The following is a 22,905-nucleotide window of genomic DNA, read 5'->3' as shown; positions in this document are numbered from 1 at the left end:
TGATTATTAATATTTGTTCAATTAAATTCTTCATCTTTACCCAGCATTGTATGAAATTATTTGATTCTCAGTTTGACTTTTTTCTTTAAAACCAACAAAAACAAAAATATTCAACCAAAAAGGCTTTGATGCAAAGACTGAAATATCAAAAATGTCTTACATCCCATATCAACAACAAAATATTACTAGAAAGTACAAGAAAATACATTCATAACACCAAAACTTGGTTTAACACCAATGACAAAATTAGAATATAATAATAGATAATGAATATGATAAAACTTATAAACTTTCATAAAATTTTCCATCTTGTTTTGTTTGTATGCTTTTATGTTGGTCAGTTAAAGGAATAATGCTTAGGAAGTACTCATTAGAGAAGTAACACTAATGACGGTAACACCAATGACAATTTACAGAAAAAAAATTAATATTTTAACAAAATGGCTGCCATTAGCCATGTGCTATTTTATCAGAGATGTAACAATCACATACTTATTCAGTAAAAGGTATTTTTATGTAAAGATCTTAACACTCCCAGCTATAAAAAAAAGAGTAACACTAATGACATCCAAAAAAATCTTATCTCAAAACTATATCATGATATTTTAGACAAATAAGGTAAGACATCTCACAAACCTTTTGCCTTCCTCCACTGCACTTCTTTCACTGACCTCTTGACCCATGAGAAACTTCAAAGAGCTGATGCATTGTTTCAAAATAAAAGTGCTTTGGGTAGGGTAAGTGACATAAATTTGGGGGACAAATATTTATTTGATATTATTCATATTAATATGTGTATTTTTTACCATTTCAGTGTTGTACTAAATTCATACAGGGTTAAAGGTAAATGTAAATTTGATTTGTTTTACAAAAAACATGGTTTTAAATAATAAGTACACAGTTCAACTTCCATGTATGATCAAAGGGACAGGGCGATTTCCAGGACCAGACATTTTAAAAAAAAAAGAAAATTAAATAAATAAACTCTCTCATAATTTTAAGGACAGTCTATATTTATTAAATATATATCATTATGGGATTATTGGGTCAAATTGAATGATTAAGGGGTCTGCAAAAGCAAGGGACAAGCATTTCCACCTTTTTTGTAGAATGACCCATATTTATGCTCTGTTTACACGTACATGGTTATTTTTAAAAACTGAGAGATTTACCTTCGTTTGTGCCCCTCGTTTACACGCAAACGGAGAACTCGCCTCTGAAACCGATTGTTTCTAAAAACTCCGGCCAGAGTGGAGATCTTGAAAATCTTCGGTTGCACGGTTGCATGTAAAGTGAGACAAACGGATATTTAAGCAGGCAACGTCACAGGGTATGCGCCAGAGCTCGCACCTACGTCAAAAGTGCGACCCATGTTTACATGTGACTGCTACTCTGAACGCTTCCAAGATCACATTTATGTTCGTGCAAACTCGTTTCGTGTGTTTGTATTTGCAAATACAGCTGCTCCATTATGTCGAGGAGCAGAGACGAGTGCTCGGAGGTTAGCAATTTTACGCGTGTTTGACTTCATGCGGCGGTGCAAGAACCGACAGACGGATGATGTCAAAGTACCGCGAGAGCGATTCGAAATTAGACCTCTATGTGTGATTCCTCAACTCCCTCTCGCGGTACGTTGACGCATCAATCACCTACTGCAACAACTCCTCCCTCCAACATGAAGAACCAGTTTACATCACCACCAGCGCTGCCGGTGATTGGCTTACGTGGGCTTGAGCGTCTCTTTGACGGCAAATATGCACGGGTACGTGTAAATAAACACTTTTCTGAAAACTGACATGTGTGCACGATATTATTTTTGAAACCGGAGAGGTTGAAATGTCTGTTTATGAAAATAGCCGCCCACGTGTAAACATAGCCTTAAGCTAATGTAAAACATGCCTGTTCATGATGCCAGCAGGTGGTTCTATGACTCTAACTAATATATTGCCATGTTAATATCTTTAGTCTAGGACTCTTATCAATCATGTGAAAGGAGGCAGATTGGACATTGCATAACATGTCACTTCCTGTTGCCAGCTGGGGGCTCTATGACCATAAGTGACTATTGGCATGTAGATTTCTTCAGTCCAGGGGGAGTCAACAGATGTTAGAAAATGTTCTATATTTTGTTCTACGAATGAAATGTAGTATGTGTGTAAGTCTAAAAAAATCTGTATTTATCAAACGTGCACTCCTGGTTCTTATGCACATCAGTAAGTAATCCCTGTTGATAAATCCCACATATTCTTAAGCACCATGCCTGTGCAAATTCATGGTCATTTGCCTTTTGAAACGCCTCCAATGAACCATATATGATGACAACACCTCCCTTTATAAGTAACGTGGTTGTGTTTTTTGTCTCACAGCAATAATGGGAAAGAGAACAAAAAAGAGGAACTTTACAGACACAGAAATGGAGTTACAGGTTGATGGGGTTAAATCCAAGCAACACATGTTTGGTGCACTTATGAAGGAGGAATGACTAACAAAAGAAAACAAATCTGCATGGGAACATGTCACCAGTGCTGTTAATTTCCTTGGGTCTGGAGAGAACACTTCTGGAAATAAAAGTGGTTTGACATTAAATTATTGACCAAAAACCATGTCACAGCACACCGACATGAAATCAGCCACTGAAAGGGATAGTTCACTTTAAAATGAAAATTCTGTAATCATTTACTCATCTTCTTGTTGTTCTAAACCGGTATGAATTTCTTTTTTCTAATGAACACAAAAGAAGATATTTTGAAAAAATGATGGCAAACACACAGCAGTAAGTGACCATAGACTTCCATAGTATGAATAAAAAAATATGATGGAATTTAATAGGCACCGTCAACTGTTTGCCATCATTTATCAAAATATTTTCTTCATCATTTATCACAATACTTCCAAAACATTTTTTTCCTACTATGGACAGACAATGATAAAACTTTTGACCTTAGACAGCCACATCATCGGCACAATCTTTGAAACACACTCCCGGCAGAATGAATGACGCAAGATAAGCCATTGCACTGTGTCAAGCATTTGTCACAGCTTTCTTTTATAGGGGTAGACACCAATTTGACGACAATCACACAACAAATCGTTAACTTCAACACTGATTTGCTGTTACTATATTAATACTAATCATTTTTAACACCTGTTTGTGGATAATAAATACACAAAGTCTTTTAACACTGGGGATGGTCGTGTGTAGTATCGCTATTCTACCACTAGATTCTGTGCGTAAGCATGCTCAGAGGTGTGCATATATTTACACACTTTTCTACGTATAATGGCAAGATGGCAAATTTCACACTTTGCGTGAAACTGTTCTTATGCACTCATTACACAGACATCTGTTCGTAAGCACGTCTGATAAATGAGGCCCCATGACTCTTATCAATCATGTGACGTTAGGGAAAGATCAGACATCGCATTATTAGTGTAAAACATGTCACTTCCTGTTGCCAGCTGGTGGCGCCATGACCATAAGTGACTATTGGTATGTAGATGTGTTCAGGTCAGGACTCTTACAGATCAACATGATCTCACAAAGTTCCGCGGGATAGTCACGGAATTTTTTGCTCATTTTTCCGTGACATTCTCACGGATCTCCGCATATTTCCGTGGCCCTGCCATTATAGGAGTATTTTGCAGACATGAGTTCCACAAATCTTAGTGAGTATGAGTTATGGGGGTGGGGATTTATAATCCAGTTTTCATGAATGAATTAATGAATCTGAATGGCTTGTGGGAAAAAACTTTTGCTGAGTCTTGTGGTCTTGCAACGCATACTCCTGTAGCGTTTGCCAGATGGTATGGGTGAACAGTTTGTGTGTGGGGTGGGGTCTTTGATGATGTTGGTGGCTCTTTTGTGGCAGCGAGATGGGTATATGTCTTGGATGGATGGTTGAGCTGGTCTGGTGATCTTCTCAGCTGACCTCACAACCTTCTGTAGAGCTTTCCTGTCAGCAGCAGAACAACTACCATTCCAGACTGAGAGACTGCTGGTAAGGATGCTCTCACTGGCACCCCTGTAGAAGTTGGTGAGTGCAGTGGGCGGAGGTTGGCTGTTCTCATTATATGTAGAAAGTGAAGGCGTTGCTAAGCTTTCTTCACAAGGGAAGTGGTGTTGGTAGACCATGACAGGTCATGAGTGATGTGCACCACCAGCAACTTGGTGCTTTTCACTGATTCCACAGCGCTACCGTTGATGGTGAGGGGTGTGTGTGGTTTGTGATTTCTCCTGAAGTCCACGGTTGTTTCCTTTGTTTTAGTAGCATTGAGATGTAAATTGTCCTCAACATTACTGATGAGGCCCACCACTATTGTGTCATCTGCAAACTTAATCATATGGTTTGAGTTGTATCTGGCACAAAAGTCATGAGTCATCAGTGTGAACAGCAGAGGACTCATGTACACTTACATGTACAATGAGCTATATACAGCGGGGAAAATAAGTATTTGATGTAGCCATCAAGCCACATATTGAATTCGTACAAAGAAATCAGAACATTTAAGTATACAAGTTGAGTCATAATAAATAAAGTGAAATGACACATGGAATAAGTATTGAACACATGGAGAGAACAAGGTGCAAAACGGCATAAAGAAAGCCAGGAGATCACCTGAAATATGTCAGTATTGAGAGAGAAACCCTACTCCCTATCAGTATTAATTGATATCGGCTGCTTTAGTTCTAATTGATGGCCTATAAAGGCTTCTCATTACCCAGGAGGCACACAGGAAAGACTTCATGATGGGTAAAACCAAAGAACTCTCTCAAGATCTTCGTAATCTTATCGTTAAATGGGGCAATGGTTTGCTTGAATGGCCCAGTAAGAGAACTGAATATCAAAGTTCATAAAAGAGGCCCAAGGAACCTTCAAAATTTAAAGACCATACAAGAGGCATCTAGAAGCTGTAATCAACAAAGGCTTTTCTACAAAGTATAAAATAAAGTTTGTTCAATACTTATTCCCTGTGTCATTTCTCTTTATTTATTATGACTCAACTTGTATACTTAAATGTATACTTAAAAGAGCAGCACCCCACTCTATGTAAGCATAAATGAATGCCATGCCTGCATTTCTGTAAATGTTGGAATAAAATTCGCACATTTTATTTCAAGGTCAGGCTTTAATAATAAAATTGTTTGTGTAGCGCAGTGGTTCTCAAACTTTTTCAGCGTGCGGCCCCCCTTGTGTACGGCATATTCCTTCGCGCCCCCCCCCAAAGACAATTTATGACAAAAAACTGTTCTAAAACTCAAATTGTAATTAAACAAAACATATTGAATGATACAAAGTAGTGCTGTTGGTTAGTAGCCTTGTTTTATTAGGTTTAATTGCACAGAATTGGTGATAAATTAATTTATTTTATAAAATGTCATTAAACTGGCGCCCCCCTGGCACCATCTCGCGGCCCCCCAGATTGAGGCCCACTGGTGTAGCGAGCCTCATTTCCTGCCATAACTAAGAGCCCTTTAACACAGAAACCTAACCACAGTGCATAGCCACTTTACTCTTAACTTTACTGCAAAGCAATGTTGACTATATGTGACTCAAAGCCCAGATAAAGTCATTCTTAGTGATTTATTGTTTTTTATAAAATCATTCAACATAATGTAAAGTACATTCTGTGCAAATATAACCTTTAATATTGACTGAGTAAAATCATGACAAAGACTAAAATCAATGAGTGAAAACAAACTTTGATGCTCCAGACCTCATCTTTAGATTACATTTCACACAAAGAGTCACATAATGTTTTGAAGGTAGTCCTGCAATGCTGGCAAAAAAATGATAGTTTTTGAGACTAGATCGCAAAACCAGTCTTAAAGCAACACTATGTTGGCTCACGGTTTCCCAATGTGGTTGATAAGTGCAATTGTCTGTTACCATGGTCGTAAATACTGTTGTTGTATAAGCCTCCCCCTGAGCAGTGCAATACACATGAATTTGTTGACTAAGCTGCTGAAACGTGAATGCAGAAACAGTAGGGGATGGGCGGGGCTGTGCGCTTCTACCCAAACATGAAACTTGCAGATTGTGGTTGTAGCTTGTTAGATTTTCTTGAATTTGGCTGCTCAGTCTTTCATGGCTCGCCAACGCATTAGAATGCATCTAATACGTAAAATAATAAGCAGGACCAAGTGCATGTGGGGAAAAGAGATTTAATGAAGGTTCTTATGTAGCATAGTTCTTCATGAGCGATGTTGTTTTGTCAACCTTCTACATTCTTAACCCAAAGATCTGCCTGTGTGAGCAGACCTTTATAAATCTTACACAAACAATACAATGGCACCCCATGGAGACTTTGATCTCTGAGGTGACAATCACACCCCCGGAGAACCTACGAGAATGTGACCTAAAAATGACCTGGGGGTAACTGTATGGGCCATTTGGATAGTTGATAACATCAGGTCACAGTTGTAAGGAATCAGAAAGAAATATACACAAAATCCTTCAATCCCCCATTTGATCATATTTGATCACACAAAAAATAAAATAAAAGATTTTGTCAATCATACACATTCAGTATACAGGTTCTTGCTTGTGATTTACTGAAAAAGGTTTCAATGTAAAAATGGATGCATTTCTTTGTGAAAATCCATGAGTCCTTTTTTAAACTTTCATTTAAAAGTTGTAATCATGTGGACTTGACGGATATGGTTGTGTTTTGGTCTTTTTGCACTCTGCTGAGTCCTGCGGGTTTTAGCACGTTGTGGGGATGTGGAAATGGAAGATGTGGATGTTCTCTGTGGATCTTGTCAGGTTTCTGCTTGGTGAAGGTGTCAAACATAGGAGGTCTTTGCTTATTCTCAGGAACACCGGAACACCTGCAATCACACACAAGAGCAAAGGGAAACGTATCTTGCCAAAGAAAGCAGATTATTTACAAACAACTTCTACCTAAAACTGTCCCTATTTAATTGTTGGCAGGACACTACAGTGTTTACCAGTGGTGGTATGTGTACCTCTTCATCCTCAGACGACATGCTAGAGCCTAAAAACTCTAGTCCCGCAATATATGGACTCTAATAAACACTACTGCCATCTATCCCTCATCTCTAGGCAGACTAATTAACTCACAATGGCACACATTTAAAACTTGCTCTTCAGGATCTTGTACTGCCAGGCTGAGTCGTTCAGAGTCATTCTGGACTTGGCTGCCATTCATATAAGCTATAGTCATGTCTTCTGTTCTGGATAAGGGCATGGGCCTGCCTGTGACATTTTTTAAAGGGCTTAATCCAGGTTTCTTATGGGCATAATTGCATCTTGCTTATCGTCCCTCTGTTTTGCTGAACCTTTCATCAACAACATTTGTTCTTCTGAGAAGTCATCTTCAACTTGCTTGATGTCTAAAGTCAAGTATCTTTCTTGTTTGAGATTCCTTAATGCCGCTTGTGCACCCCTCTCTTTCACGGCTTGATTAACAGCATCATCTGCTAGGACATCACCTTTTGCTTCTATTGTTGAGTTTTCTCTGTATGCTTCCGTTTCAAAAACTCCATCGGGTCTTGGATGAAATGCCACTAGCTGGTGCTGTAGAGAGGGGTTCTTTAGCTTTGCTGAAGTGCAACAGCTTTTAGTAGAGTCTGTTTTTGTTCTACTGACAGCTGCTGAAATCTTCTATCCAGTTGGTCCTCATCAACATTCTGGTCTCTTAATTTCAGGCTGCAATCTCGAATCCAGTGTCCTTCCTTGTTGCAATACCTGCATCTTCCATGTTTGGTGTTTGCACTTGTGTGTTTGTGTTGTTTCACTCTCTTGTTGCTCTTCACAGATTTTGTTTGTAAGGCTCTCAGCTGGACATCTTGTGTTCTTTCAATCTTTGTTGACCATTCAACCAGCTGATTAAAAGCAATCCCAATGCTGTCCCAGTCATCATAACGAATTTTCAGAGCTTTAGAGATCTCGGGTTTCAGTCCATTTACAAAAGCAGTTTTTAAAGGTATACCAGTGTCCTTGTCAAACTCCTCACTGTCATTCAAACCAGCATGTTCTAGCCAGGTTTGTTTGAAGCGATCTTCAAACTCTGTGACGCTTTCCCCTGTCTTCTGCATGCAAGATGTAATTTTACCCCAATTAATCTCTGCAGGTTTTAATTCGAATAAGAATGTCTTTACAGCTTCCCATCCAGCTTCAATGTTCTCCTGAGACTCACCAACTTTGATGTTGACACTTTCAGTTAGCTTGTTTTGGTCACTGTCCCTCAAATTGACATTGATAATGACTACTCCATCTAATGGATGTAGTGTGTAGATTTTGTGCAGTCTTTGTAGAACTTGCCAAACCTTCCGTGGATGCTTGTATACATCGGGCAGTTCCCTTGACCATTTGTCAATCTGCTCAGGTGTTGCTGGCTGGTATGTTCTATGTGGAACATATTTCTTCACCATTTTTGTCACAGTCCGAGTTTGTATCTCTCCATTCTCCTCATACTCCTCCTCATTGTCAACTTCAATTTCAGTCCTTCTGTTTTTGACAATAACAGGAGCGAGTCTGACCGTAGATCTGCTCTTTGGGACAAAGGTGTGAATAGGTGATTTAGCCTCTAAATCACAGCTTTCACAGTGATCATGTGGTAGCTCTCTCAGCAGAGCCATTCGTTGTTGATTTTCAGTAACTTGTTCAGTTAATTGCTTGTTGCAGCTGCTAGTTTCTTTAGTTGATGTCCTTGTTATAAAACAGTCTTTTGATTCAATTTGTCTCGAAATCAAATTCAGCAACATCTCATTCTGGTTTAACAGTTTCTCTTTGTCTCTTTTTTCATTTTGCAGTCGTTCAGATAATCCTCGAACCTTAGCCTTTTCAGCTTCAATCTCACATTGTAGTTTGTCCATCTCACACTTCTGGAGGTGCTGTTGAATTTGTTTGAGCAAAATCACAGACAATCCATCTTTCCTGGTGTTTGTCGTTAAGCACTGTATCTTTCCATAAGCCCTTTTGATGTCTGGCAAAGCCCATTGTCCACTCTCTGAGTGCTTGATACTGTATTTCCTACAGATGTCATCATGGCATGTCCTTATCTCCAGTCTTTTGTCCAAATATGCATTCAGATTTTCCATCATCTGATCAATGGTTACATTTGGAGGTTCTGTTCCATGCCTTTCTGTAGTTGGTCTCGGGTAAGATCCACCATTGTTTTTCATAATAGACTCAGCCATGGCCAGTACAGGAGAAGTGCCCTCAGAGGTGTGAAAACAAAATAAAAGGTGTTAGATCTGTTAAGGGTGCTTATTCAGACTGACCATTTGGAGTATACAGACAAACCCAGTCAAACATACATTAAATGTACTCTAAATAACAATAAATAGTTTGTGCTATCTTATTGTTTAGTTCTTAATTCTACAATTAAGAAAGCAAGATAACCATAATAAAATGTGTCTACTGTTTGCACACCAATAAACATTAGACTTCACAGTTTAAACTCTCAGATTCTTTCTGAATCCTACTTCAGAATGCTCAATTACAGTTCTTATTTTTCTATTTTTCACTCGGAACTTTCCATATCTTTCAATGGAAGGCAAATAGACTTAAAGTTCCATAATTTTGGTTCTAGACCATCTTTTTCTAACCTTGTTAGAATCTAACCAAATAGTGGCTACTGATTAGCACCCAGTCAAGAATCCTAAAATCTTGCAGCAATATCAGTCCCAAACTATTTCTGTGACTTCTACAGTTTCTAAATGAACGGACTAAATTGTTTCTTAACAATTCCTACAGACATTTAGAGAAAGGACCAAGCTTCTACTTCTACAATCTCTAGATGAACGGACTAAATTTTTCTTAACAATTCCTACAGACATTTAGAGAAAGCACCAAGCTTCTACTTCTACAATCTCTATATGAACGGACTAAATTGTTTCTTAACAATTCCTACAGACATTTAGAGAAAGGACCAAGCTTCTACTTCTACAATCTCTAGATGAACGGACTAAATTGTTTCTTAACAATTCCTACAGACATTTAGAGAAAGGACCAAGTCTGAAATGATTAACAATGCTACACTATGAACATTGGTCTGCTTAATTTCTTATGTGGTTCTTTAAGAGAGCTGATAAGTTTCACTTACCAAATGAAGATTTTTAAGACAAAGTCATCAAGGTAGTTGCTTCCACAAACAAAGTCCACAAACATAATCGATTTGTCTTCAATAATCTTCAGAAACTAGAATCTTCAAAATTCTTCAGTTCTCTTCTTGTTGCATCGATGAGTGCTCTTCCTATCTGTCTCTCCTGGCTGGCTCCGCCAAATTGTTAGATTTTCTTGAATTTGGCTGCTCAGTCTTTCATGGCTCGCCAACGTATTAGAATGCATCTAATACGTAAAAGCAGGACCAAGTGCATGTGGGGAAAAGAGATTTAATGAAGGTTCTTATGTAGCATAGTTCTTCAGGAGCGATGTTGTTTTGTCAACCTTCTACATTCTTAACCCAAAGATCTGCCTGTGTGAGCAGACCTTTATAAATCTTACACAAACAATACAATGGCACCCCATGGAGACTTTGATCTCTGAGGTGACAATCACACCCCCGGAGAACCTACGAGAATGTGACCTAATAATGACCTGGGGGTAACTGTATGGGCCATTTGGATAGTTGATAACATCAGGTCACAGTTGTAAGGAATCAGAAAGAAATATACACAAAATCCTTCAAGCTGCTAGTAGGCTGCTCAAATTGCAGCAGGACTCAGGAGTAACGTTTGTCCAGTTAAGAGTTGTTCTATCACTGAGATCATTTTAGAGACATTATTTTAAAGTAAAAAACTACATAGTGTTGCTTTAAGTAGCACATATTTTTAGCAAAAGCCAAAAATATATTGTGTGGGCTTTTGTTTTATGCCAAAATCATTAGGATATTATTTTAAAATCATGTTTTATGAAGACACTTTGTACATTTCCTACTGTAAATATATTTTAAAAATGTATTTATCAATAATAATATATAATAAAATTCTTGATTTTTTTGCACCCTCAGATTCCAGATTTTCAAAAAGTTGTATCTCAGCCAAATATTGCCTTATCCTAACAAACCATTTATTTATTCCGGTGATGTATAAATCTCAATTTCAAATAAAAAAACCCTTGTGACTGTTTTTCCAGGGTCACAAATAAATGAATAATTAAAAGTTTTTCATAACGATAAATTAAGTAAAACAAGTAACATATCTTAAGCATACGTTGAATAATATAACACTTTTCCTTGCCCAGCCGTGTCTGTCCTCAAAGAAAATGAATTAAAGGCGGAGTGCACGATATCTAAAAAAAAAAAATTGGAAAAGGGAGTCAGGCCGACTACCAAAACACACTTGTAGCCAATCAGCTGTAAGGGGCGTGTCTACTAACCGACATTGTTGCCTTGTTTAGGTGATTTCAAATATCAGCATTGGCTTCCAGAGATTATGGACCCTGCCTTTAAAGGTGCCATAGAATGCAAAACTGTATTTATCTAGACATAGATGAATAATAAGAGTTCTGTACATGGTAATGACATATTATGAGGCTCAAACACGATTGTTTTCTCATTCTTATGTAAACCTTGTTCATGCAAAAGATCGCTGGAAAACAGGCCAATCACAACATAACACCAACTGTGACGTTATAGTCGACATGTATCTCAGGACAGGCTCAGCTGTTAAAGATCCATTCATTTTATCCTTAGCAGCCCAGAGATACAAGGACACGTTCTGAGGTCGCATTTTAAAGGAGTCATATGACCCGATTTCATGTTTTCCTTTGCTTTTACTTAAGAGATGTCTGTGCATATAGCAGATCTGTAAAGTTGCAAAAAGTTAAGTTTCAAACTGAAAGAGATCTTCTTTTTAAAAGTGAAGCCTCATCCGTGCCCACCTAAAACGACTCTTTCAAACACGCCTATGTAGTTAGACATCATACTGAAAATAACATTTGCATAACACCGCCCTAATGTACATGCAAAGATAGAGGGTGTAACTTTCAATCATGCTGTAGTATTGTTGCTGCCGCCATGTCGTGGAGTTTTTGTGGTGGACGTTGTGTTTTTTGCTGTGAAAGGCAAACTACTTTGTTTGGCCTTCCAATAGACCCCTTCAACGTTTGTAAACATTGCAACGTCTCCGGGTAGGCGGGGCTTAGCTGGAGGCAAAAAGAGGCACGGACGCAATGTTGACAAGCATAAGCTAGCACATTTTAGGAGGTTTCTTAAACATGGATGCAGAAGAAGGCTAGGAACTGTCCAAATATGTACAGTCACTGATTCTGTGGGATTGTGAAAGCTATTTTTGTAAATTAACTCTCGCGATTTTAACCAGGTTTTTTATATTTCCTAGACAACATCTGAATTACATTTGGGTGGTTTTGGAAATTTTGTCAAGGCTTATTGTCTAATGTAACCTATCGCTGGGCTAACTTTGATTAGTAATGTGAATTACTTTAAGAGATCATTTAAAGGATGACACACACATCAATCACTGTATGTTTAAGCTAAACAGTATCACAGTTGGCGACTTTTCACCTATAAAACAGAAACTTGCTGATTTGTACTAGATAAAACCAACACACCAGCCGATAGACGATATATATATATATATATATATATATATATATATATATATATATATATATATATATATATATATATATATATATATATATAGTATCGTGTATCGATGACTGACGGTCATATTGCCGATAGCGGGCTTTCATGACGATTGTTATTTTAATTATAATCATAGTCTCACATTAACATGTGCACTTGCTTTTCCTCGCATGAGAGGGTTTGTGGGCTTCGCTTTGCGTGATAGAGCTTGTAACGTGCGTGGATCCCTTCTCGCACGCACCTGAACTTGTAATTACGCGTCTTGGACTCTGTTCAGAGCTGAATTTCATTCAGGAAATTTCATGCAGGATTCATGGCATCAGTTTTAAGAAGGTTGCGGTTGTGACAGTGTATCAGCAATCTCATAGGCTGTCAATAAGACGATCTCAAAATGGGGCAAAACCCCCAACATTAATGTACACAACGGCTTTGTCTAAAAAGTAAAGCAATTCCAACTTTGCAACTAGACTCTTGTTCTTCTGATTGACATCCTGTGACAAACAAAATAGGTATGGTCAACCTAATATTTCTAATTACTTATAAAAATTGAGTAACATTAACTCTATTGGTAGGAAGCAACAGATCTACTAAATTATTATTATTATAATGATTAGCTATTAGGAAGAATTACATATTACTTATTTAAAAAGCGTTGAATAAAAAAATAGCCAGCATGCTATATGGATACAAACAAACATTTCCACTTTCAATTTTAATAAAAAAATGCAACTTCATATTACATAATATGACCATAAACGGGGGGGGGGCAGACTGGACCTGGCCCACGCAATCAGAGGCTTGGCCCACCCTGGCCCAACACCATATTAACAGCCATTCTTCTGGCCAAAAATCTGTAATGTTATACTATATTAACAGACATGAGAATAATTCTTAAGAAAAACAGCATTTGAAATAAAATTAGCATTTTCAATTTGTAACAGGTTTGTTTTAGTTGATGTAAATAGTTATTTTAAAAGAACTGCCCCCTTTTTATCAAATCTAAAGTTACTTAATTGATACAAGATAGCCTATGCTAAGGGGTCAAAAAAATTACAAATGCAAAAAGAGAGAATGTAATGGTTAAATAAACATGTTAACCATTTATATATATATATATATATATATATATATATATATATATATATATATATATATATATATATATATATATATATATATATATATATATATATATATATATATACATATACACATATTTATATAAAAGTTACTAAATTATTCCAAAATATGTACAAAAAAATATTAAAAATGAAGAAAACACAAACACAACAAGAACAAACAACTCTAACAATTGTCTTAAAGGGATCATAGCTTGAAAATCAGACTTTGTCCATGTTTTCATGCTTCTATCCACCTAGAAAATGTAATAAAGATCAACCCAGTAATTTGTTTGGGTAAGCCATTTTCTGCAAGCATTTGAAAAATTAGGTCGTTCAATTTTCGCCTGTTTTGTGAGGTAGGTAATTTTTTTTTCTCTTCATATTGTTAGGATTTTACTGTAGAACCATAACCAGCATCTAAACGAGTTTATTAATAATGAACAATCTTTGAAATCTTAGACCATAGCTTTAAAGGACAAGTTGGGTATTTTACACTTAAAGCCCTGTTTTCAGATTGTTATGATGAAATAGAACGGTTTTGACTGAAATTTGGACATAATGCTGGCCCGAGAGTTTTCGGGTGTTTGTTTTGTCACCTCCCACCTCTATAATGGCTCTGTGGGTGCACGGGAACGGTCCTTCCTGGAATGCATTGAACTTTCGTTTGCAGGGACGTGGGGCTCACCGAGTGGTCGGGGGTGTTCACTGATATGCTCACACAAAAATAGCTGCAAAAGATGCTTTCTAACAGGTTTTATCGTAGTTTTTATCCAACTCTATTGACTTGTATTAGATGTGCTGTGAGGTACGGTATTACTCCCCACCTGGAACGTTGTTTGTATTCTTGAAATTGGCAAAGACAGATTATCGCCACCAACTGGGCTGGAGTGTCTATTATTCAAGCTCTCAACAGAAGAATGTACGGGTGTGAGGTGTTTGGAAAATAGATCCACAAGTTAACAACGAATGCTAAAACAGCTGTTGGAAAGCATCTTTTGCAGCGATTTTTGTGTGAGCATATCAGTGAACACCCCTGACCACTCGCTGAGTTTCACATCTTTGTAAACGAAAGTTTAATGCATTTTAGGAAGGATTGTTCCAGTGCACCTATAAACCCATTGTAGAGGTGGGAGGTGATACAACAAACACCCGAAAATTCTCGGGGCAGCCGCATATGTCCAAATTTCAGTCAAAACCATTCTATTTCATCATAAACAATCTGAAAACAGGGCTTTAATTTAAAAGAAAACATGTTAGACGGTTTTGCCTCTGTACTCTGTACTTGTGTATGCATTCATTTCCAATTTCTTTACATTTAATCAAAGCTTGCTTGACTACGACATATCTTGGTAATTTTCATATATGCCATCATCATCTTCAACCCCTGCCATACAGTCATTGGTTTTCTTGGTTGGCTGTCTTCCGACTGGTGCCTGTGACTAATATAAGATAATAAATCAGACCATAAATTGGTATAATTTTGCTATGTGATTTTTTTATTATAAAATAATTAAAAACTATTTATGCAAAAACAGAAAACTTACTATGTCAACACCATCCCTGTTGTTTGTCCTTCTCCTGTCAATACAACACACACACATGTTTTGTTTAAAGATAAATAAAAACAAAACTAATAGAAGTGAGATGCTCAGTTTTTTACCCGTCTACTCATCACATTCATTTCATGTCTTATACATTAGCACAGATTATAAAGGCAGGAAACAAATGTGATAAACATATACTAGCACACCAGGCTCGGATTGGCCATAGGGAGGACAGGGAAGATTCCCTGTGAGCCGGTCTGTTTTTTTTGGCCACAAGGGCCGATGTTGTCATGCGGGTTAAAGGTTGTTGTCCATAGGGTGCCAGCACTCACAGCAGCCCCATTTGCTTATTTGCGGGTGAGAGATGTCCCCGCCCGAGTACTTATTGGAAGAATTCTTGCATTAGGGTTTATTAACATCTAAAGCGTATGAAAAATGCAGGACGTGCCGCTTTCTTCAGCTTTTCAAAGCGCTCACCTGTGACCACGAGCTTTGTTTCAGACGCATCTATATTTGAGTGCACTTGCCGCGCGTCCATATTTAAAATTAACTTGAGCGTGTCTTGATACAAACAGCCTCTATGACTATTCATAGACATTGAATCGTCTATGATACTCATTATTCATCATCATATATTGCAAGAGGAACAAAAATCTATTTGATGCAAAACTCATCTAGAGTGTGATTCCCAAAAGCATTGTTGCTAACCTGTTAGCAACTTACTTGGTTTGCAATGGGAAATTGCATTGCAACCAACAATGTTGCTAACTTATAGTTAGCAACGATGCTCTGGGGGAAACGCACCCCAGTTTATTGGTGAAAAGTAAGTTCCATATGACGTTTTCTTTTTTTGACACAATGTAGGCCCACCTTAGCCTATATTATTTGGCAATAGACATGATCTAAGTACTTAAAAATTTAGATAGGCCTACAGATTTTATGTTTCCAATGCATACTTGATAATTCTTGCTTGTGTATTGTATATCAGGGGTTTCCAAACTTTGTCAACCCAACAGGTAATCTCAAGACCCACATTTTTTAGAAATAGAAATACATGTATAGGGGAAAACACATGTCTTCACTTTAGTTTACTTGAATAATATTAAAATGTCTTATGGTAGGGCTGCACGATTATGACAAAATCATAATTGTTTAGGCTACTGTATTTGCACTAAAATGGAAATGATATATTTGAAAAATACAACGAATTTGCAAGGAACAGTGCACTACTGCAGACTTATCACTGTAAAAAATTTACTGTTATCAAGCAGCTGGTTGCCAGTAACTTACTGTAGAAGATAAAGACTGAAAATGTTTCATGTTCATTTAACTTTGAACAAACTGTTGCCAGTAAATATCATAAATGTAAAATCTACAGTAAGTTACTGGCAGCTAGTTGGCAGTAATACCCAGTAATACTGTAATTTCTACAGAAATATTTTACAGTGTATATACTACTGAGGATTTAATGATATTATTTTATTAGTCAGTCGTGAACTAAAGTGGGCCGGTCTAAGACCTCCAGGGGCTCCACAGAGTCCCACTCCGGCCCTGTAGCACACGATTTTTTAGCTGTAACTGGTGTTAGGCAGAAATACTGAAAATAATATAAAAAGATCATACAAATAATATATAAATTGAAGTTTAATAAAATTATATGTTCATTTTAACTCATATGACGTAAACTACCAGTCAAAAGTTTTGAAACACTCACTCGTTCTTTATATTACAAACTATAGCATAACACAAATGTAACTGTGGGAATTATGTTATGACTAAAACTATCCAAGGGTGCATTCACGCTTTGCCTAGAAATTGCAAAACCATACCCATGTCATTTTATCAAGAAGCCTTTTTGAAGTTTCACTTTAGGATGAATTATGAAAAACATTAAAGCAGTTCACATTTAATCTGGGCTCTTATTGGCTGCTTTTTTTATAATGTTAAGTCCAAGTCATCTATTTAAATATATATATATATATTAAGTAAAATTTTAGTTTTCTAATAGCAGAATTTATCTGTTTGGAACAACAAGTTTTTCAAAACTTTTTCCAGTAGTGTATATAAAAAATATAATTAAACCAGTATGAGCAGCTCCAAATGCTATGTAAAGACTATACGACGGGCCTGTTGAATGCTTTATTCTGATTGGTTGAGAAATGTTTCACTGGTGTTGATTATTTTTCTGTTAAACGCACACCTTACCTGTCAAATGTCTTAAAATAACCACCAGAGCAATGGTAACTGTGGGATAAAGGAATAAATCCTGTCAATGATTTGAAATAATGCACAGCCGCGGTGTAACTCCGCTTCGCGTCGTGCTGTAATACTACCTTGGGTGACCATTATTTTCTAATAATTCAACAGCCTGTCATCAATTATTCCTTACTTATTGTGATGTATGTGTATTTTAAATGTTGTTATATCTCACGCACAGAAATATTGAAATTTTTGTGTATTGCTTTAAGTATAGTTTGTAATTTTTGTTAATAATTTTGTTAGCCTAAGTGTGAAAACAAAACTAGTATGTGATTCAAGGCTAGAAAGTTCAAGAAGTCCTAGATTGTGATATAGTCACTGTTAAATCATAACAGAGAAACCAAGAAGCAATAAACATCAATAAACAGCATTCTCATCTGTGCCTCATGTATTGATCTCTCTCACCTGTGAATACAGATGATCAGAGCAATGATCAGACCGATGATCAGACAACCTCCAGCACATGAGCCGATAATGTAGAGCAGTGCTGGTTCAAATAACTGTAAAGATTTGTTGTTTTCTGTGAGTCAAAAGTGAAACAAACCTATATTATTTTCAGTAAGCCAACCTACAAAATGATAAAAATACAGAAATGATGTAATAACCTGTTACTGTTAATATCCATTTTATTGGTGTTGAAGAACTGTAACAGGAATAGTTTCCAGCATCAGATGTTTGTATTTGATTTATTTTTAGCTCCGTTGGAATTGCTGGATCAATATACATCCTGTATGAGCTGAAGTTTTTCATACTTCTATTACTGAATGAGCTATAACTAAAAATATTGATGCTATTCATTTTCCATGTGATATCATCTGTTTGCAGAGTTTTATTGCAGGAAAGTGTGACTGTTTTCCCCACAAACGTTTTGTAAATGTGATGCTGAATCTTTTGCATGCTGGATTGGGAAACTGATGAAAAGACACGAAACCACAGTCATGTTTTCAATAACTGCACAGTGCACTATAGGTAAAAAACTCATTTTGTAACAATGTCACCAACACAATATGTAGATAACTAAATAATGCAATAAACTGTATTATGTTGGCATTAAAATGTACCTGCATATAAAGTAAGAAAGACACACAGACTTGGGTGAAGAATCCTGCTTTTAAAAATCTCCATTAAGATAATTCCAGTATAATGATGTAGAAATGAACCCGTTACTCTCCTGTGAGCAACTTATAGCTCTTCTGCTGAGAATCTGAAGGCAGGGGAAGTGGTTTGATGTCAATGAGACGCCGCTGTGATGTTCAGTATGAAACAAAAATAACTGAGGGGGCAGGTGAACTTTTGAGGGGGCTTAACTTTAAACCAGAAACACAGAGATTACTTGCATTTGGCAGATTCATGAACACAATATATGCACAAGTATACTGCACAGCTAACAGGACAGACAAAATTATTTTTTTTTTTTGAAAATCACCATAATATCGTACCTTTTTAGAAGAGTTTTTGATTTGGCATCGAATTTCTTCATTAACCCCTTCAGACTTGATTTTTCAGTGTGCCTTATTTTGATTGGTTGATCAGCATTTTTATTGGCTCGAACTACAAAACATGTGATGAAAATAATAAACACTTAATCTGATATTTAAAGTGGATGAAACTTCTAAAATCAGCGTGATTACTTTTACCTTTTCACTGTACATAACAAATAAACTGGAAGGAGAGTCGAAAAGGGCTGCAGGGGGTACCAAGCATCTGTAGGTACGTAATTATCAGATTCAATTTGATTTGAGCTTTGGATGCATAAAAAAACTTGTGCGACTACACCGCATGTCACATGTCGACCAAAATTGTGATTGAAACACTGTGTGCAAAGTGAATTATTCATATTTTTTTGTTTTCAACACTTGAATCCTTTAAAAACTATTAATTACTGATAAGAAAATTATTAAGTATAAATATATTCATTGATTAAAGGCTCTTGTGCTGGAATAAGCTTCTCACGGATTTAGAATTAAACTGAAATTTTATTACAACTGCCACTAGGTGGCGAACTCCGACAGTCGTGTCTGAATGTAGTGTACAATGGAAAGCCAGTTTAGCCTGTATACAGTATCTTTAAAATATTTTAAAAAGATAACATAGTGCAATTTGAATCATTAGGAGAAGATTGGCTATATGTTGTGAAAACTTGAAATGTAACAATTTATGAAAGTTAAACAAAAGTTATAAACAAAAAACTCACTTTTTCTAGGTTTTGGGGTGTTCATTTGTGTCTCTGATGCTTCCACACGCATACAAACTTGGAAAAAAATCCATCCATGCTGTTTTGAGTGAGATACAGGTTTCTGAATGGCCTCTGTCTCGAGTCTTAGATTGCACTGTTTTAAAATCAACTAGCCTTGTCGTCACATTCCGTTTGAATTTTCCCGCCCACCACCCCACTCGCAGGTCTCCACCCACCATGTAACTAGAGAGCAGTCACTTTGTTGATATCCTCTGTACTGTTATCATGTTTCACAGAAATAACAGCGCTATTTGGATATTATGGATTATACTCCCGCCTACTTTTAAAAACAACGTTTTAATGCATGTTTATTGGAACCTAAAGTGTAATCTCATATACAGTTTGTTACGACGTAAATAGTCCTCAGATTGTAGGCGATATTATTTTCTATTACAAGACGTTCATGCGAAATCTGATGTAAACAACAGACTATATATCTATTTTTCATGGATTATACGCATTTGTGGACAAAAATGGTCATTGGATGTATTCTAGACGGTTTTCATGGATTATTCACACATCTGAAACATACTGGATTCGATTTCCGATTGTTATATCAACAAAAAAGGTAAGAAGTCATGTTTATATTTTTGTCATCTTCTGTCACAAAATTCTACATTTATGATGCTAGAGCATCTGTATCTCAAAACAGAGACCATACATTGCGGCTAATCCCGTAAATTATACTTTTTAAATGTATTGTAATGTTAATATTATTTTTTGTAGACAGTAGGCTATATAGATATTTTTTGCAGGCTATAGTTTGCAGCGTGGTTTCGAAACTAATTTTTTTTTACAATTCTACATGAACTAAGTAATAGTGCTTTGCCAAACTAAAAGTGTTTTGCCAAATTAAAGGAATATTCCATTTTCTTAAAAGAAAAATCTAGATAATTTACTCACCAAAATGTTGATGTCTTTCTTTGTTCAGTCGAGAAGAAATTATGTTTTTTGAGGAAAACATTGCAGGACTTTTTCTCATTTTACACCAACAATTAACACTTAACACGTAACAGTTTCAAAGGACTATAAACAATCCCAAACGAGGCATAAGGGTCTTATCTAGCAAAACGATTGTCATTTCTGACAATAAAAATAACAAATATACACTTTTAAAGCACAACTTCCCGTCCAAATCCGGTCGTAATGCGCCAGCGTGATCCCACGCAATACGCCATGACGTCAAGAGGTCACAGAGGACGAACGCGAAACTCGGCCCCAGTGTTTACATGTGTCTTGGAAGAGGACCGTTCCTACGTTGTTGTATGTCAACTGATACTAATTAATGTCTTTGTGTCAGTTTATTGTTTACAATGGTCCGCAAATGTGCGTTTTATATATGTAACACGTGACCTCCCTACATCACTACGCATTTACGTTAGGTCGCGCTGGACCGGATCTAGACGAGAAGTTGAAACTCTGTTGAAAAAACTGTTACGTGTTGAGTTAAGTGTTAACTGTTGGTGTCTATTAAAGTCCATTAAAATGAGAAAAATCCTAATTTCATAATTCATAAAATCATAATTTCTTCTCGACTGAATAAAGAAAGACATCAACATTTTGGATGACATGGTGGTGAGTAAATTATCTGGATTTTTCTTTTAAGAAAATTGAATATTCCTTTAACCAAGACCGGGCCTTACCGACCAGGCTTTTCTGGCGAGGCTAACATACCCCCGAGTCTCTTATCACTTTCCCAAGATACGGTCCGGACCTCCCGCTAGCTTCTAGCAATTAGCACGGGCCCACAAGCAGTATACATCCCCCGCCGGTTCTAAATTTCTGTCATTTGCGAAAATAATGCGTTTGAAAATGTTTTATAACGGGAATATGTTAGTATTGTCCAGGGAAAACGAGTGTATTGTTGAGACTGCTACATCACAATTTACTCTGGAGTCATTGTGTGTCATGAGTTTCTTCTCCTGGAGTGTACTTATTAGTGATACTTTTCTGCATGATTTGTCTGTTGGCAACATAAACCGTTAATAATAATATTTAAAAATATTAACACAGTATGGTCTGTACTGCTCACGGTACCACTTAGCAAGCGCACATGACGTTAGTAGTGGGGTGTGATCAAAGGAGCAGCAGCTCATAAATATGTAATGACCACCTCAAAACGGCACAATTTGAAATGCACTGAAACAGAGGCTACTAGAGATGGGTAACAATCTTTTCCTAAAAGCTATTTCGAGCAAACAACTTTTGAAACATGCTTTATGGAACTCATACACCTATTTAACTTGTAAAAAGGCAGTCATAAGATGGGCATTTTAAGAGCTCTGCATTACAGTTAGTGCTATACAAAAATACATGTGCTGATTACTTACACATGCACTTTTTTGTGCAATATTCATAGTTGAACTATTAACATTAGCTAATGTTAAACTGCTATTGTTTTTAAAATATCAGTAATTATAAGGCAAAATACTGGATACAGGAAGTGTGCATCTTTTTTTGAAAATGCACGTTTTTTAATATATGACCTCTAACAAAAAGTAACAAAAACAACATAAATGTTAATATATATTATACTGGCCTGTTAAATGCTTTATTCTGATAAATAAAGTCTGAGAAATGTTCCATGGGTGTTGATTATTTTGCTGTAAACCACACACCTAACCTTAAAATGTCTTAAAATAGGCAACAGAGCAATGTAAGTGGAATAATTGACTCCAGTCCTTTGACTTATTTAAAAATAATGCACACCCACATTGTGCCGCATGACCACCTTGGGTGTGCATTCTTTTCGAATAATGGCCCGTCGTCAATTATTCCATATATAAAACGAAATATCAAAATATATAAAAGCAAAAAGTAGGGGTAAAAGTTTGGCCCACATCATATTTACAATATCAAAATCTGGCTCTTGAACAAGAGTATAAGACAACCTCTGGTGTGTATTTTTATAGGTCATGCAGGTACAGTATAACAATATAGGAATTCATGTCCAAAAAAGTTATAAAATCCCCCCCAAAACAATGAATCTGAAATTAAATCTAAGAATAAAATGAACATCTGAGTTTTAATCGATTAGTTGTTATAGTTGTACCCAGTGGCGGAGTGGCCATCGGGAGAGTCGGGACATTTTCCGGTGGGCTGGTAGTGTTTTGAGGCTGCAAGTGTCGGCCTGATAATAGTTATACATTGCGAGTTATAGCAACCCCGT

The 22,905-nt window shown here is 36.7% G+C and overlaps 1 protein-coding gene and 1 long non-coding RNA gene across 2 annotated transcripts; both read right to left on the bottom strand.

Moving 5' to 3' along the window:
* Positions 1 to 6,453: 6,453 nt before the first annotated feature.
* LOC129444495 (uncharacterized) lies at positions 6,454 to 9,355 on the bottom strand. The gene is made up of 2 exons (XM_073854801.1): positions 8,624 to 9,355; positions 6,454 to 8,515 (listed from the first exon to the last, which is right to left on the bottom strand). The coding sequence occupies exons 1-2, from the start codon at positions 9,161 to 9,163 to the stop codon at positions 7,556 to 7,558; spliced, it is 1,500 nt and encodes a 499-aa protein (XP_073710902.1). The 5' UTR covers positions 9,164 to 9,355; the 3' UTR covers positions 6,454 to 7,555.
* A 5,888-nt stretch (positions 9,356 to 15,243) lies between these two features.
* Positions 15,244 to 18,853, bottom strand: LOC129452586 (uncharacterized). The gene is made up of 4 exons (XR_012358166.1): positions 18,562 to 18,853; positions 18,106 to 18,411; positions 17,906 to 18,020; positions 15,244 to 15,275 (listed from the first exon to the last, which is right to left on the bottom strand). It is a non-coding gene; the product is annotated as an uncharacterized lncRNA (long non-coding RNA).
* Positions 18,854 to 22,905: the final 4,052 nt, after the last annotated feature.

This window comes from Misgurnus anguillicaudatus, chromosome 17, assembly GCF_027580225.2.
Source record: "Misgurnus anguillicaudatus chromosome 17, ASM2758022v2, whole genome shotgun sequence".
Taxonomy (NCBI): Eukaryota; Metazoa; Chordata; class Actinopteri; order Cypriniformes; family Cobitidae; genus Misgurnus; species Misgurnus anguillicaudatus.
Note: the sequence above shows the minus strand (reverse complement) of the source record. Positions and strands in the feature narration are given on the sequence as shown.

Excerpts from the sequence above, each read along its gene's own strand:
- LOC129444495 (XM_073854801.1), bottom strand. The coding sequence starts at position 9,163 with ATGGCTGAGTCTATTATGAAAAACAATGGTGGATCTTACCCGAGACCA. Across the intron at positions 8,516-8,623 it reads ACAAGCAATTAACTGAACAA|AGCAGATCTACGGTCAGACT; the intron begins GTTACTGAAAAT and ends TTTGTCCCAAAG.